This window comes from Castor canadensis, chromosome X, assembly GCF_047511655.1.
Source record: "Castor canadensis chromosome X, mCasCan1.hap1v2, whole genome shotgun sequence".
Classification (NCBI taxonomy): domain Eukaryota; kingdom Metazoa; phylum Chordata; class Mammalia; order Rodentia; family Castoridae; genus Castor; species Castor canadensis.
In genome coordinates, this window is record NC_133405.1 from 21,753,878 (window position 1) to 21,772,622 (window position 18,745).

Here is an 18,745-nt window from a genome sequence, read left to right on the forward strand (position 1 = left end):
TATCTTCGCAATTGGCATAACAACAAGAAGCATGGGATTTATACCATGCAGATAGATCAAGAGTTGTTGCTCTCACTGGCCTAATTTCATCAAATTCGATCACCCTAAGAGCAAGAAGTATGTCCTTTGATCTTTGTTCTCTTGTCAACCAAGCACAAAAAGGGCTTTAGCCCTTTTTAACTATACCTGTGCACTCCACCTTGGACCTACTAAATCAGAAACTCTGTGAGCACAGCCAGAGAGCCTTTTTTGGTTTTGGTTTTGTTTTGGTGTTGGGACTCAAACCTCAGGCTTGTACGTGCTAAGCATATGCTCTACCACTGAACTGTACTCCCAGCCAGGGAAGCTCGTTTTTAACCAGCATCCTAGGTGATTCCAATGGAAATTGTAGATTCACTTCCATGGTGTATAAGTACAGCATGTACATACCCTTTGTTTTATTTATTTATTTATTTATTGGTACTGAGGTTTGAGCTCAGGGCCTTCACCTTGAGCCACTCCACCAGCCCTTTTTTTGTGATGGGTTTTTTCAAGATAGGGTCTCGTGAACTATTTTCTTGGGCTGGCTTCAAACTGCCATCCTCCAGATCTCTGCCGCCTGAGTAGCTAGGATTACAGGCGTGAGCCACCAGTGCCCTTTGTTTATAAAAGCAAAAGAATTAGAAACAATGTAAATATTCAATATTAGGAAAATGGTTAAGTAAGTTTTGATAAATCCCTTAATCACTAGATAAAAGGGTGGGATTGTCAATATCCCCTTCAAAGGCACGCCCTGGTGACCTAACTTCCTTCCACTAGGCCTTACTGACTAAAGGTTCCACCATTGCCCGGTAGGGCCATCTGCTGTGTACCAAACCTTCAACACGTGAGCCAGTGGGGAACATTGAGGATTCAAACCATGCCACGCATGGTGGTGCATACCCATAGCCCCAGCACTTGGGAAACAGAGTCAGGAGGATCAATTGTCAGTTCAAGGCCAGCCTGGGTTACATAGCGACAGCCTATCTGAAAGAAGAAAAAAAGATCCAAACGATAACACATGACACTAACGCATTTAAAGTATTAGTTCTAAAATTAAAATAGTCAACTATTAATAGTCTCAATGGCTAAAACAGAGCTGGACAGAGGGTAGTGGCTATAGAAAAAGCTGGGTTATGAAGGGCCTTGTACACCCCGGAGTGTGTGTAGCAGATGTGTCATGTATAAAGACTGGATTTGGAAAGAGTGGAGTGAAATAATCAGACATGTATTTTAATAAGGTATTTGACATTGATAATTATGATTCTGAGCCTTGGCTTTTAAAAGCTAACAGGATGCCATGCTTTGAAGATGGCAAACATTATCAAAAGGACTAGGCCCTTCAAGTTACCTGCTTTTGTGTGTAAGGCTCTTACAATTTTCTTTTTATAAAGTGAGTGTTCAATCTGAAAGACATTGTAAAGAATGAAAGAAGAAACAAAAAGGTCAATATTGTAAATTGTAATTCGCTGATTTGATTTCTGGGCTAAATTCCAGGGTGTACTGAATTCACAGTCCTTAATGACAATTCCTCCTCCTTGACCCGTTGTTCTTCTTTAAATTCTCTGCTGCTTCCTTCTCTTCTTTGAGATTTTTGCATTAGCCGTAGCTTCCTACGTTTGAGTGTGTTTTGCTACTATATGAGTGTTAGGCTTATCAGCACCTGTCTGTGAAACGGTTTAAAAGTACACTATAATCCTTCTTCCATGCTGGGGTTGTCTCCAAAATGGGAGGAATTTAAGTAACCTCACTGGCAAAGTTTTAAAGGTTTTGTTTCTTTCATTGTACTTTGTTTTAAACTGAGCTACCCAAGAATACTGGGGACGGTGCACACCAGTTTTGAAAATGGCCCGTCAAAGATTAGCCACAGGTCTTAGCCAGGGTCATCCAAAACGGTTTAGCTATTCACTCCCAAGTTCTATAATTAATCTGGGCTTTGGCTTTATCCTTTTCCACGAGGTTATATAACCAGCTGTTGAAGAATTTAAGGTAGCATGCTGCATCATTTTGCTTCAGTCCAATAGCACATTTTTTGAGTGCCTACTATGTACTAAATGCTGCCTTAAATGCTGTGGAGTTCAAAGATATAGAAGGTGAAATCCCTGGACAGCTTTCAGTCTGATGATGGAGAGAGGTTATATGTACAAATAAGTAATACTGAATATCAAGCATGTAGAAAGTGGTATTTAAGAAGGTAGAGATAAAAGGAGCAGTAGCAGGAGATAAGGAGGGAGAATTATATTGACCATCTGCCAGGAAAACTTTAGTAAGGACATGATATCTGAACTTGGCCTGAAAGTTGGAAGGCATTCGCTAGACAGAAATGAAGACCAGTGCTTAGTAGTTCTCAGTTAATGTTTACTGAAGGTGTTAATAAAAAGCTCAGATGTGATATATGCTTGGACAATAGCAACTCACTAATCTGTACCTAACCCTAAATTCTCCTAGGTAAAAAATTCTAGTTCATGTAGTTCTCAAAATACACAAAGAATGCATTCTTGAAAATGAACGTAAAGTGTTTATATCAAAACCAATTTTCCCATAAGAAATAAATGTGAAGGAGGGATTTGGGGATCTTGGGTAAACTACAGTAATGTTATAGGCTAGCCTTACAGATCTCAAAGAATGGTTTATAGACCCTGGTAGTCCTGGACACCCAGGGATCCGCAAGATCAAAGCTAATTATGCAACAGTACTAAAGAGTCATCTTCACTGGGCACTGGTGGCTCACGCCTGTAATCCTAGCTACTCAGGAGGCAGAGATCAAGAGAATTGAAGGTTCAAAGCCAGCCCAAACAAATAGTTCGTGAGACCCTATCTTGAAAAAAACCATCACAAAGGTTGTGATATCATTGCTGAAGATGTAAAAATATTCATTTTATTAAACCTCAACCTTTGAGTATAATTTCTTCGTATCGTATCTTGTGTTATGAAATAGGAAGTATATGCTGCAATCTACACGTCAGCATATATCTCAAGCACTTGTGAGTAATTTGAGCTGTGAGCTAAACTAGCATCTTTTAAATTTTTACTTGAGAGAATGACCAACAAATTATGGTTTTACAGACCTGAGTATTTGCTAGACATTTTCTTGGAGAGGACCAAAGAGAGCCTATTGGTTCAAGGAAAACAGTGTTTTCCGTGTGTTAAGTATTTATTGCCAATGCTAAAATTCTAGTTTTCAAGAGGAAAGCTACATTTTTTGAAAACTTGTAACTGCCTCCATGAGTTTTGGAGCTTCTCACTACTTAAAAAGTTTTTGATGAAATTTAGAGGTGATACTAATGAATGAGATTTTTATATATCATATAAAGAAAGGTGTCAACATTTGTAGGACTTGCATAGCTGAAGGAGTCAATATTTTCCACATGATCTATGTGTGATGATGCAAGATGAATAAAAGGCTCACTCGGAGTTCAAAACATACCAATCGATTTGAATGTAACAAGGCATGAAATGTTCATTTATATGGTTTCACAGTCCATATTGCAGCCACTTGTTGAGCTTTGTGAGGGAGAGAGAGAGAAAGAGAGAGAGAGAGAGAATTATCTGAAACAATCATCTGAGACAATTATCTGTAGTTTTCCAGCTACATTTTTGTTTCATCCAAAACAACACATGACAACAACTGGAGTGGAGAAGTAAACATGATAATTCAGCCATCTTACACTAAGTTGTATATTAAAGAGGTATGCAAAGATCAAAATAATCTCACTTTCTCCAATTGGTGTATTTTTTATTATTGTATATTAATTGTACAAAGGGGTTTCAATGTACTTTGATCAGATTCTCTCCCTCTATTACTCTTTTTTATCCTCTCTCTCTTTTAAAAATAATTTTGGTGGGTTTCATTATTTTATTTTCATACATTCGTATGGAATACTTCAATCATATTCACCCCCCCAAACTCTCTCTCTTTTTCCATCGTCCCTCCCATTGGCTTCTACCCCCATGCAGTCTCTCCATTTGACATACATGTCATTCTTTTTTTTAATGCAGACTCTGCAGATGAGAGAAAGCATGTGATATTTGTCTTTCTCGGTCTGGATTATTTCATTTAATATGATGACTTCCACTTCATCTATTTTCCCACAAATGACATAATTTCCTTCTTAAGGCTGAATAACACTCTAGTGTATTTTCTTTATCCACTCATCAGTTGATGAACACCTAGGCTGATTCCATAGCTTGGCTATTGTGACTAGAGCTGCTGTAAATATGGGTGTGCAGGTGTCTCTCTAGTATGCTGACTTACATACCTTCAGCTATATGCCCAGGAGTGGGATAGCAGGATCATATGGTAGTTCCAGCCTTAGTCTTGTGAGAAACCTCCATACTGATTTCCATAGTGGCTGCACTAATTTCCATTCCCACCAAGAGTGAATAGTGGTTCCTTTTTACGCACATCCTTTCCATCATTTGTTGTTTTTTGTTTTCTTGATGACAGCCATTCTGACTGGGTGAGATAGAATCACTATGTGGTATTGATTTGCATTTCCTTTATGGCTAAGGATGTTGAAATTTCTTTATGTATTTATTATCCATTTGTACTTCTTTTAAGAACTAATACATTAGCCCATTTATGAATTGGATGGCTTGTTCTTTCTGTGTTTAATTTTTGGAGCTCTTTACATATTCTGGATATTAACTCTTTAGCTAATGAATAGCTGGCAAAGGTTGTATCCTATTCAGTAAGTTGTCTCTTGATTCTGGTCACTGTTTCCTTTGCTGTGCAGAAGATTTTCAATTTGATACAATCCCATTCCACAATTCTTGCTCTTATTTCCTGAGTAATCACAGTCCTATTCAGAAAGGTATCGCCTATCCCTATATCTTCATATGGTCTTTCCTATGTCTTCCCCTAGTACTTTCAAAGTTTTAGGTCTTACATTTAAATCTTTGACCCATTTTGAATTAATTTTGTACAGGGTAACAGATAGTCTAGTTTCAGCCTTCTACTTGTGGATGTCCAGTTTTCCCAGCAGCATTTGCAAAGAAGCTGTCTTTTCTCCAACATGTGTTTTTGGTGCTGTGTTTAATTTCACACGGCTGTAACTCTGTGGGGTTATTTCTGTAATTCCATTGGTCTAAGTGGCTGTCTTTGTGCCAGTACCAGGCTGTTTATGCTAGTATGACTCTGTAGTATAATTTAAAGTCAGGTATTGTGATACCTTCAGCATTGTTCTTTTTGCTCAGAATCGCTTTGGCTATTTGGCTTTTGTACTTCCATATGAATTTTAGAATTGATTTTTCTATTTCTGTGAAAAATGACATTTGAATTTTTATGGAGATTGCATTGAATCTGTAGATTGCCTTCAGTAGTATAACATTTTCACAATATTAATTCCGCAATCCATGAACATGGGAGGTCTTTCCATCTTTTAGTGTCTTCTTCAGTTTCTTTCTTTAAGATTTTATAGTTTTCATTGTAAAGGTTTTTCACATCCTTTGTTAAGTTTATTACTGGGTTTTTTTGTTTTGAAGCTATTGTAAATGAGATTGTTTGCTTGGTTTCTTTCTTAGCCTGTTCATTATTCATATATAGAGAAGCTACTGATTTTTATGTGCTAATTTAGTACGCTGCTACTTTGGCAAAAGTATTTGTTGGAGAGAAAAACTTTTTTTTGGTGGAGTTTTTAGGGTCTTTTAAGTATAGGATAGTATCATCTGTAAATAAGGATAATTTGACTTCTTTCTTTCCTATTTGTATCCTTTGTCTTTCTCTTCCCTAATTGCTCTGGCTAATAATTTAAACACTATATTCAGTACGAGCAGAGAGAGTGAACACTTGTCTCGTTCCTGACTTTAGAGGAAATGATTTCAGTTTTCCCCCATTTAGTATGACGTTGGCTATAGGTTTATGTTATATTGAGGTATATTCCTTCTATTGTTCGTTTCTTCAGAGCTTTTTTTTTTTTTATTCGTGCACTTCGCTATCAGTGTTTGTTACAGTGGGATTGTTGAGTTTGAGAGGAGTTATGTTGCCTTGTTTCTTCATATTTCTTGTGTTTCTGTGTTGAGATTTGTGCTCTAAGGCCAAGTTCAGTACTGAATTCTGCACTGGCAAGGGGAGAACTGAGGGACCTAAATACTCTGCCTATTGATCTCAATACTTACAGTCCCTCTCACCTCCCTATTGTGAAAGAAAGTCTTGTGATTCAGAGGGTCTGAACTCGGGGCCCTCAGTCCTGCCTGGCAGCAAACATAAACCAGGATGCAGTTCCTAGAGGCAGGTCTTGGTGCTTTAGATCCCACTCAGCAGTTCACTTCCCTGTGGGGGCGGAGGAAGCTATGGAAGTCACATGGTTCAACAGGTCTGGGATCCAGGTTTTCAGACCTGACACACATTGAGATGTCATTCCTGGAAGTAGGCTTTAGTGCTTTCACAACTTTCCTAGCACTTCACCTTCATGTGGAGGTGGGGAGGCTGTAGAAATCACATGATTCAGAAGACCTGGGCTCAGACCTGCCTGACAGCAAACACATGATGGCACACAGTTCTTGGAGGCTGTCTCAGTGCTTTCAGACCCTTCCCAGCAAGCAGTTCATCTCCCTGTGGAAGGGCTGCTGTGGATGTCATATGGTTCACAAGGTCCAGGCTCAGGGCCCTCTGACCCATCTAGCAGCCAACACATGCAGCCAGGAGACATATCCTGGAGGCTGAACACTATGCCAGTCATATTCTTGGTGCTTTGATTCCACCACAGCCCTACATGATGGGAATTCCTCCTTGCCAGGGAGGGCCAAGCAAACCTTCAAGCACCATGTCCTTTGCTGCTGTAGTTGCCCACTGTTGGAACTTCTCTGCAGGACCACATCAGACACTCTCACTCTCCACAGATCACTTCTCATGGCCATCTTCTGTTTGGACACTGTGACAGAGTGTCCCAAGACTTCCTGAGTCATGATTGTTCCTTATTTTCACACCCCCAGAATAGCTCAGTCTCAAACAATAGGCCCTCCCTCAAGATGGCATCTTGCTATAACTCTCAGAGATGAGGGGAGTGACAGAATGTCTTTCTTCACCAAGGCTGGCCTTCCATATTGAAGCAGTCATTGTCTTACCAAACCCCTGCACTGAGTTTAAGGCTTGCTGGCAAAGTGGTTCAAGTTGTAGAGTGCCTGCCTAGCAAGTATGAGTTCAAACCCCAGTACTGTAGAAAAAAAAATACTGGAAAGGCTTGCAGGCTTATCATGCAACTAGAATTGCCAGTCTCTCTCCAAGGCCATCTGACTTACTTTATGATTACATTTTTAGGTTCCCTTTAGAAGCCCTCCTGGGGAGCTGAGGAGGGGCCTTGGAACTGCTTGCTTCTTTTCTCTGTTTCCTCTGTTTCACCGTGCTTTTCTGTAGTCCTGCCACCTATTTCATGATTCCTGATGCTCTTCCTCTCTTGCTCTCTTGAATATAGCCTCTGTTGTGTTACCTGACTCTTCTAATGCAGAGTCAAAATGGTGCATGTTTCTGATCTGCCATGTTGCTAGACATTCCCACTAATTGGTTTATGTCTGGGAAAATCTGTTTATTTTTTATTTTATGATGTTTGTGTTAATCATGGGTTTGTTATATTTAGATGAGCTATCAAATAATTATTTTTTAAAATTTCTCAAGTTATGATTTCTAAGATGACAAATGTTGAGAGATAAAACTTGTATAAAAGGCTGGGGGGCTCAAATAGAGCACCTGCCTCACAAGCAGAAGGCTCTGAGTTCAAACTGCAGCACCACAGAAAAACTTGTATAAAAAAATTCTGGGTTTCTTAGTAAAAGTATAAAGGAGTCTTGGGTGGCTGGGCTCTGACTCAGTGGCAGAGTGCGTATTTGGCATGTTCAAGGCCCAGGGTTCCATCCCCAGCACCAAAAATAAAGTAAAGAAATCCTGAGGTCAAAAAGTTTGAGAACTGCTCGTCTAGCTTATATTTACCTTAGCCTATATTAAGCTATATTTAGGCAATTCTCTTAGCCTATATTAAAATACTATAAATTTATACATGTAGGATGAGGTGGAGGGGAGGTAGGAAGGTTAGAGAGGGAAGCACTAGAAGGGCAGAGTAGAGACAGTGCTATAGTGGGAGATTGTAGGGAGTTGTCTTAAAACCATTAAGGTTGTTGCCAGGCATGAACTTTTTTGGGCTTTTTTCTTTCTTTGCTTAAAAACAAATCACCCACAGAGTTACATTTCTCTGTGGTATGTAGCTTTCTCTAAGTAGATCTTGGTGTAGCAGCTAAATCACAGGTGGAAAACATAAAAGTATACTTCACAGTGACAATAAGCACAGAGACAATGGAGACCACAGACACCAAGAATGCCTGTGTATGCAGCACTTTTTTCTGGCTACCTTTTCTACAATCACAAGAATCTTAGCTTCTGTATATCTAGCACCTTTTGTTGACTGTCATTTAAAGATAAAGAATAGGACTGAGGTTTAGGAGCTGAAATGGGTTATGGGGCAAAAGCTAGCAGGAATAAAGGATATTAAAGTGAAACCTTGGAAAGATATGCTGAGGAAAAGTAAAATGGAGCCTGACAACTGCCCTCAAGGACCATTCATGCTGCAAGCTTGGGTCTCTGGGTCAAAGAGACTTTGGGGTAGTGGGAGCCCCATAAAATTAGGCATGTGACTGAAAAGCCAAACATTTCTTTTAGTAAGCATATTGTCTCCAGTAAAGCAAAATGAATTTAAAAGCATCTTACTGAAACTGTGGGAGAGGGAAGTATTTCAAAGTTTTTTAGTGATCAAGACATGAGATGTGACAATTACAAGGTTTTTTTTTCTCTTTTCTTTTTTGGTGCTGGGTATCAAACCCAGGGCCTTGTGCATATAAGGCAAGTGTTCTACCATTGAGCTACATCCCAGCCCACAAGTAGTCATTTGAAATAAGCACTGCTAGACTCTTCATTCCATGAGAAGTGTTTGTTATTTTAATTAGCAGATATAAATATGGTTTTAGGGGACTTCCACAGGGATCTTTTGTCTGATCTGGTGTCTCCCTAGCCTATATCCATTCTTTGCTTATCATGTCTTAAGTACTCCATTAGCATGTTCTCCTACCACAGAAACTTCCAGAAACTAAGATACCATGGCAGGGGACAGTCTAACGCAGTTAAGTACTCTGTGTGAAGAAATGAATCATTAAATGCTGTGGAAAGTCCAGAAGTATAAGGCTCTAAAAAGTACTTATTTAAATTTAAAAATGACTTTTTTGTGATGATGTCTCACATGGTGCCCTGGCTGGTCTTAAACTCCTGAGGTCAAGGTATCGTTCTGCCTTAACTTCCCAAGTAGCTGGGTCTACAGGCACTTACCACTGCACCCAGGTGAAAACAAATTTAATGCCTCTGGTTAGTAATACACTGTTCTAGACCTACCTGAAAAATAAGAAGAGCTGCTGCATTTCTGGTTATTTCTTTCAGCTCCTGAGAACCATGTCTGTGCCCAAAGGTAGAGTTCTGGATAGAAACCCGGATGAAGAAGGGCTTGAAAGTGGAGACTGTGGTGATGACGAAGATGAATGCATTGGAGGGTCTGGTGATGGGGTGATGAAAGTGAAGAATCAGCTGCGCTTCCTCGCAGGTAACCGATTGTGGTAACTCAAAGCTGGGCTAAAAATGGTTATGCTCAGGAATTAACCAATTGAATTTTCTCTGCCCTTCCCCTAAAACCCTTGCAACACATAATACCATTAACTCCTAAAGGAAACACTGTACTCTCAAAGAGCAAAGACTTTATCTCTGGCCCTAGGTAGATTAGAATGCTAACTTCCTGCTTTTCATTGCCTAAAAATGAACTGGACCATCAGTTGGTTCTGTGTCTCAGTGCACATTGGTTTGTTATAAAAAAAAACACAAAAAAACGCAACCTTGGCAGTCCTGTGAAAACCAATGATGAGATAACTTTCAAAGGAAGAGCTATTTGCTAACCCTCTGTTCAAATGTTATGACTATTTTGTTTTCTATTTTTCAAGCGTTTTATAAGGGGGTTTTGTTGTGATGTTTCCATATATGCATACAGTGTACCGGTTTGCTTTATCCCCTCCAGTATTCTCCCTTTTCTTACAAGCAGTCTGACAGAGATAGACTGTGACCCAGCCCTACAGAGCTACATAAAAAACAGCAGCAATGACAGAAAAAAATAACAGAGGGATATTTTTGCAAAGCAATAACAAAATTCCCCTTACATTTGTGTTGCTTATCCCAGTTTATAAAGTCCTTTCATATTGATAGGTGTTCTTCCATTATGCAGTTAAATGCTTTGTCCTTCTTATTATTGTTTATACTCTCTTCAACAAAATTAGAGATAAGGGCAAAACAGTTTCTGCCTGGAAGCGAGGAGTAAGGAGGGAGAGGGAGGGTGCAGGGGGTGGGTAGAAATGGCCCAAACATTGTATGCACATATGAATAAAAGAAAACTGGGGCTGGGGAAGGAATGACATTGCTCCAAATGGAAGAATTAGAAACCTAACAGGGGTCTTGAGACATTCATTACCATGCTCTTTTCTTGGCAGTGCACAGCCTTCTGCCTGAAACCCGGGTGCCCATGGCCCCTGAGGTGGTACACGTTCCTGTTTCTCTTGTAGCCTCTTCCTTTCACTATCTCTTCTTCCTAAGCCTACCTTGAAAATGGCTATCATCCAGAGATCTCTTCTTAAGCCTCTCTCTTTTCCCTCTTCTCTAAAGAGAACACACATCTACTTTTCTTCTTTCAACTATTTTTTTTAATAATTTAAGTTCTTTTTTGTGGGATAAAAACATGTAACATGAAACCTACCCTCTTAACAAACTCTGAAGTGTACATACAATATTGTTCATTGTATTTACATTGTTGAACAGCAGATCTCTGGAACATTTTACCTTGCATGACTAACACTCTATGCCCATTGCAAAGCAGATCATTTCCCCCTTCTACAGCCCTTGGGAACCACCATGTTACTTCCAGGTTTCCATGAGTTTACCTGCTTTTTAGATTCCTCCTATAAAGTAGAAGCATGCACTATTTGTCATCCTATGATCGGTTGATTTCACCTAGCATAAAGTCCTCAAGCTTCCTCCATGTTTTCCATATGGCAGGGTTTCCTTCCTTCTTAAGCTCAATAATACCCCATTGTATGTATCACAATTTCTTTGTCCACTCCTCCATCAGTGCGCATTTAGGTTGCTTCCACTTCTTGGTTATTGTGGATAATACTACAATAAATAATATTTAACTACTGTTCCACTATAGGGAAAAGTTATAAAATTGTTACCACAAATCATAACCACCCTCCTATGCTACATCTTGCCCCTCCACCTGCTTATTTTTTTAACATTGATTATCCAGTTTATTCTTAATTTTTGTAGATGTACTTTATTTCCTTCTATTCTCAGCTTGAGTTTTTTTTTTTATTGTTGTGCTGGGAGTACATTGTGGCATTTGAAAAAGGTCTTATAATATATCATACTTGAATACACCCCCTTTACCATTTTCCTTCACCCACTCCCCCAATCTGGTTTTCCCACCATCACCTCAGAGTTGATGTTCTGTAAGTCAGATTTCTCATTTGACCAATTAGAACTGCTTCGCCCTGGATAGCCTTATTTTCCTAACGCCACCATCATTCTCCCTGTCACTGGGGCTTAAACTAAAGTCACCTTTGCTTCTTCCTTCTACCTTGTCCGTCATATACAAGTTGCGATCCAAATCCCTGTTGATTCTTTCTTTGTCATTTTTTCTGTTTCTGTCACTGCTTCCTTTCTTTTCCTTCCTCCCCGTCTCCTGCATATGCTACTGCAATGAAATCCTAAGTGGTTTCTAGGCTAAGGCAGGGGTATTGAGAGCCTTAGGCTAGCAGATTAGAGAACAAAGAATCAGGGACCAGGCAGAAGATTCCATCAATTCATCATGCACAGATGCCAGGTTAATCTTTCTAAAGCATCTCATACCTCTCACTAGCTCAACTGCCTTCATCCCGTCCCCGTTGCCTTGAGGATAAAGTTCAGATCATTAGCAGAGTTCTGACAGAGCTTCTGGTCTAGCCTAAACCTTCCTTCTGGCTTTACCATTAGCCCCACAAGAACACTCTACTTTGGTGAAAAAAAAAATCCATGGTTCTGTCCCATGAACCCCATAAACACAGTGTTCTGCTTTCTATCTTCATGCCATCGACCATGTTTATTTTGATAACAGATAAACCTCTTTTCTTTCTCCTCAAATTGAACCTATTCGGCAAAGTGCAATTCAAGTATGATGTAGTGCAAAGAAAATAGGTTTTAGAGTAGGAGCTTGTATTTGAATTCTGACTCTACTTCTTATGAGCTGACATGACCCGAGGCAATTTTCTTAGCCCCCTCTTCTAAGTCTTCATTCCCTCATCATAATATGGGATCATAACCCCAACCTCACAGATCTATTGCAGAAGTATAACTAAGGGAAAGTTTATAAAGCATCTAGCCCAATATCTAGCATATACTAGCATTTGGTACTTCTCCATAATTGTTAGCTTCCCCCCATGAAATCATTGCTGGTTGTAAAAAAAAAATCTGAGTTAACTAATATAAATTTGGCTAGTGCTTTCAAAAAGGGTCTGTAATGGCTTCTGGGTTTCATAGGGCATAACGGATCACCCAGATCCTAACATCCTATTTGAAGAATGTTGAATAAACATAAGTAAAAACAATAGAAGCTAATTTTTTAATGGACACTTATGATCCAAACACTATGCCAAAACTTTGCATACGTTGTCTCATATTTCATAACACTCTGAACTGGTATTATTATTATTATCCTCCTTTTACATATGAGGAAACTGATACTAGAAGAGGTAGAGTGACCTGCTTAAACCCATACAGTCACTAAGGGTAGAGTCAGGCAGTCAGCTTGCAGAGGCTACTCCTTGAACAAGTCTACTCAGACTCCTCTTTTCTCTGCTCATCAATACAGTCATAAAGAGACTGAAGTCAGCTTTACACTTGGCTACACGTTGAGCAGCCCTAATCTCAAAATCTGAAATCCAGAATCCTATGAAATTGAAAACTGTTTGTGTGCCAGCAAAATGCTGAAAAAGTTTTGGATTTTGGGGCATTTCAGATTTTGAGTTTTTAGATTACAGATGCTCAACCAGTAAAGTCTATACAAATATTCCATAATCTGAAAAATTTCACAATCTGAAACAGTTCTGACCCTAAGCATTTTGGATGAGGGATGCTCAGCCTAAACCTAGAAAACCAGAAGGATGTCAAGATGATTCACCAAAATGTTAACTAGTCCCAGCACTGACCCTGCAACACACTAATGTTTATTTCCTGCCTACGCGCTACATCCTGATCCATTTCAAAACAGCTCCACAATTCCAGGATGAATTTCCTTATTAAACAAAATAGATTACATCCTTGGTTTCCCTTTCTCCACATGCACATTGGTCCTCTCAAAGAATTCTACTCAGTGTGCTATGTATAAATAACCCTCAGTGCTCTATAAAAATTGTAAGACATTTTATAAAAGATAGTTAATTTAATTTATAGGAAAAATGATGCCTTGCCTCCAGTGTTCCATTTGCCTAACCTGATCAGTGACCCTACCAGCCTGAAGTTCCTTGGGCCCCTTCAAAATGCTTCTCATAGAGAGGAGACTTATTACCAATCTGCCAGGCTCATGGCACAATAGCTATTTGGAATGACAGGCTATACACATTGGTCAGCTGTTACATAATTTTACCCAAAATCTGGGTAGATGCCATCTGGTCCTGGTGATTCATCAACATCCACTTATTTAGTCAACTTGGATTGGAACATCATGTACATTTGCCATTTCATTTAGTGCTGCAAATTGCCTCCCCCAAAGACAAATCAGGAATAAAGAGCACGGCTCAGAGTATGTTCTGTTTCTCTTGTTCCTCAACAGACCTTTTGCACCATGACCAGCAAGTGATCCTGTTGGCCGGCTTCCCTGGCCCACGTAGTCTCTTGATACAGTGAATGAAGTACAGTACACCCAAGTTCTTTTCTTGGATTTGCTTCTAACTCCCATTCATCCTAAGGCAAGCCCCAAGCCATTCTAGTGCCAGCAGTCTGTGCCAATGATCATTTCTTTGGTTTTGGTTCCTGGCAAGGCAGGGTACTTTTGGGGATATCTTCTCTTGTGTTTTCGTCTAACCTTGCAGGCTCCTTGTTCTCTTCTCCTAAGCTATGTGTCCATTCCCTGTTCTAACGCCTATGACTTTTCTAATCAGGCAAACCAGGCTTCTTACCAAGGGACACCCACACCTAGCCCTCAGCACACTTGTACATCAGGATGCTACTAAGAGGGGTAGTAGTTGCTAAGCTTTCTGTGGTATATTCACTTTTAAAACTGTACCATGGTTTCCCCAGGCACTCTCTTTTCCTTTAATTCTTATTTCTAAATTTAAAATACAGTTCCCAGGGGCTTCCCTTTCTTTCTGATTGCTGAATTTAATTTTTGGAGCGCTGACCATTAAGTGATGTCTTACGCACACTCACATCTTCACCTGTATCTTTCTCAGAACCAACGATAATGCATCTTCCTTTTGATGGGTGTCTTAGTCCATTTGTGATGCTATAAAAAATACCATAGACTGTGCAATTTATAAATAATAGAAATTAATTTCCCAAAGTTCTGATAACTAGAAGTCCAGGCCAAATGTTGCATTGTCACATGGAAGAAGGGACACACACAGCAAAAGGCAGAAGGGCAAAAAGGGAGAAATGTTGTGTCCTCACCTGGCAGAAAAGATGAAAGAGTCCTTTTGTAAAGGACTAACCCACTGCATGAGCAGAGCCCTCGTGTCCTAATCATCTCTTAGCAAACCCCCATAATATTGTTGCATTGGGAGGTAAGTTTCAACATGAATTCTAGAGGGGACACAAACATTCAAACCATAGAAGTGAGTTACTTCACCTCTCTTAGCCTGCTTCTACATCTAAGAAATGGAGACAGTACTTTTTTCTTATTTTATAGAGTTGTGGAGAGTAAATGCAATAATCCATGCAAACCATTTAGCATAGTGCCAGGAACCTTGTAAATACTCAAAAAATGATATCTACTATCAAAGGCATTGATCTAGTATTGCTGCTGATAATCTGTGGGTGCTCAAAGATGCCTTTGAGCCTATAGATGTAACTTAGAACTGTCTTGGGTATTTGTTTAAGACCCATAACGAGTATTCAGCAACGTCTCCTTACCCCTTGCTACTTGGCTCAGGCTTAGGGCTTAAACCAGTATTAAAACCAGTGGGCTGCTTTGTATCCATGGTAAATAACCATTTCTCATGAAAAGGCTTGCCCTCAAGAAATGTTCAAGTTTTCAGATACCAAGTGTGGGGACTGCAAAGACAAAATCTGCCACTTGTTCCTTAGCTGGGGTTGAGAGTAAAGATGAAATCCAGGGCTGGTGCCTTGTTGCCATTCTTCTCTGTTATCTCCAAGTGTTGTAGGGGGAAAACAGGGGTCGGCTCCTGGCAAGTCACCTCTTCCTAGCAGTATTGTGGAGTTGGCCATTAAGATTTCATAGCCGTGGGACCCATAACTGTACCAAATCTTCCCTCTGTGTGGTTACTTTACAACCTAAAGGTAAAGGAATGACTTCAAAGAAACAGGAACTAGGCAAAGTTTTAAAGCCATTAATTTTTATTTTTCATTTCTTTTTAAAATTTTATTTCATTTTTTCCTTCTTTATTAGCATCTTTTAAAATAGTTTATTGACCAAGTGTAAGTTTACATTCCTAATTCTAACAAACTTGTGTGCATAGGAGAGGTGAAGGACACTTCAGTGACTTAGCTGTTCTAAATTGTCAAGTGTAACCCTCATAAATGTACACTGGTAAGCTCTTTGTATTAATAGATTCATTAATGGTTTGGACTGGTGAAAATAGCTTTATGATAGCCCTTTATCATGGGTGACCTCAGAAAAATACTAGAATAAATGTTGCCGTCTACTGAAGAATGTGTACAAGGCTTGTAGAGGAATGAAATACCCTGAGGTTTTTTAGGGGAATGATGACAGGTCCTGTGCAAAGTTCAAAATACATTAGAAACAGTAATCTATCTATTTATACCTCCCTGTTGTCAGTAAATTCAGGAAATAATTATGTCAGTTTCCCCAAAATGTTCTAGAGTTTGAACAACCCAGTTCTACTTTCTTTGTACTCTTTAGAAACCCACCATCTAGATCGTTGAAGTTTTTGGCAGCACTGGGGTTTGAACTCAGTGCCTTGCGCTTGCTAAGCAGGTACTCTGCCACTTAAGCCACATCCCCAGCCCTCATTCAGATCTTTGACACTTATGTTGCAGGTTGCTTCTCAGTAAGGAACCCATTCCTGGAACTCTCAGGCAAGGTCTTGTAGTGACTCCTTCCAAGCTTACTTATTGCAGTATCAGTCCTTCAAACATATGACGTCAGTGCAAGAGAACCCCATATTGTGCACTGGGAGGTAGATCCCATCAGATAGGCAAATGGGACACTCTCCAACCCTTAGGGAGCTGAAGCTTGAGGTATGATGGGAAGGGCATTATACCCATAGAGTCAAACAAACTGGGTCCCTGTTTTGTCTCTGCTACTTCCCAATGTTGTGGTCTTAGACAAAGTCACTCAGCTCCCCTGAGCCTCAGTTTCTTCATTTGTAAAAATAGTGATAAACTATTCACTGACTTGCCTACCTTTTAGTTGTTGAAACAGATATAATAATGGATTTCACCATACTTAATAGACTGTAAAGCAGCCCATTTAGGGCAATAGTGTTAATATTGCTTTAGTATCATTGGGTTAAATGTTAGTTTTATTTGCCAAAAGCCTTTAGTTTAAAATATAAGTTAAGTCTCAGATATTCTGGCCAACAATTTTTCATTTGGAGTGTCCTCCCTCCTCCATCCCCAAAGGTGGCATTTTCAGTTACTCATTAACTTGTTTTTAGCCCAGGGTGGTCTGAAGTGAGAAGGTATTTAAACAATGACAAATATGTCTGCTGAGTTGTGCAAATAACCACATAGTCACAACAGTAGTAGGCACCTACATCTTGAAAGAATCACAGCTAGTTATGTTTTGTTTTCTTTGGTGGTAGCGGGGCAGTGAAGGCAGGGCTGGACAACTAGTTGGGGAGGGTCAAGAAAGGGCCCCTGATTCTTTCCAGTCTATCTTGCTCTTAGCTACAAGAAGTCTGCTTTCATGTCTTGATCTTTTCTTTTAGAGATCAAATGCCATAGAGAAGCCAAAGGAAGCAAAGCTCACTATAATAGCACTTTTCACACAGACGCAGACCAGGTGGTTCTTGCTAATAGATTGACAAGACAGCCAATCCCAGCTCACCCTAGAGCTTTGTGCAGCTCCTGGAGCTCACAAAGAAGGACTTAGGTGAGAGATTTAGCAGTGATACTATCTTCCAGTTGAGACATGTACCACAGAAGGAGCTTTCCCTCTGCCTTAGTGTCGACTAGGGAATTAGCACAGGTAAGCTGGTGATAGATGAGAGTAAGAAAAGGTAAAATCTTTCCATAGACTTACCATAAGTTGAGGTACTTTGGGGACTTTATTATTTGGGATGAGATTATTCTTTGGTTTGATTTTCCAGGCTTCCTGCTCTGTGGTACTTCCCATCTGAGGTTTTTATTTGGGATAATGTAAGACTATACTTGCTAGTAGGCCTTATACATAACTATGAATGGAGTGACTATTAAGGATAATGTGAAAAATTTAGGACTGTCAAATTGAATTTTAAAATCAGTTTTCAAATTAAAAGGAAACTTGAATGTATGAATTTGACTACATGGTGCTATTGATTTTCCATGGATAAGAACCATGTTGGCCAGTTTTGTGACAGCCTCAACTAAACTTTGGTAATCTAGTATGGATTGAAAGGAGTGGAAAGGAGAGGTTCAGTGCTCAGCTGGTAGAAAAGCAGAGGAGGAAGCAGCAGGAAAGGGCAAGGCCAAAGCCTCTAGTTGAACTGCCAAACAGAAGGGAGGCAATCCCTGTAGGGTAACATCCCAGAGGGATCTAGGAGAGAAGGCTTGAGTGCCATCCCATGGGGAGTTCTCTCCTGCAAGAAGAAATAGCAGTCAGAAAAAAAGAGAACTGAAGGCATCAAAGTAAGCCTGGGCTGTGGTTGGAAGTTTCCCTGATAAACAACGGTCTTTTGAAGGAGCCAAATCAGAGAAGTCCAGTGTAACAATCATAATCTTGAGGGTAAGACAAAAGCTGAAAGTGCAGGTGTGGAACGTTCTAGTGGCTACAGGTGGAGATCAGAAATGAAGCCAGGGTTGAAGTCCTGCTTAGAGAGGAAGAGGGACTCATCAGTGTCAGATGCATTGCAACTGCTGACCTCCCATAGGGCTTTGAAGCTGTAAGTGTGTGCACAAGTGTGAATCTCTCCAATTCACACAGCGCTATCCTTAGCTTTTGTTGAAATGGCAAAAAGAACAGAGAGGCAGCCGTCACCTCTCCTCTTTATTTGCCTGCACCAGATCCAAAGAAATTTCCCATTCACTTTGGTAGGAGTGAAGTCACTGGCAAGTTTTTGTGAGGTTATTTCTGTGTGTGTGAAAGCAAATTTTATCAAAGAACTGCCTACATACATACCTGGCCAAGAGACGTTAATGATCTGGCAAAATGATCCATGGCATTTGTGGCTCTTACCATCTCCAGATATACTTACTGATTTTTTGAAAACTGCTTTTGGTCTTTTTTAGAAACAACCCTAATGTTGACAGTGATGGTAAATAAGACTTTAAGGTGAGAACAGG

General features: G+C 39.9%; 1 protein-coding gene across 1 annotated transcript in view; it reads left to right on the top strand.

The window, feature by feature from the left end:
• Gpc3 (glypican 3) overlaps positions 1 to 18,745 on the top strand; it is a 389,991-nt gene that overhangs the window by 331,555 nt on the left and 39,691 nt on the right. The window contains exon 7 of the mRNA XM_074063548.1: positions 9,434 to 9,593. Coding sequence (XP_073919649.1) covers positions 9,434 to 9,593 — 160 coding nt within the window. The remainder of the gene's footprint in view (positions 1 to 9,433; positions 9,594 to 18,745) is intronic.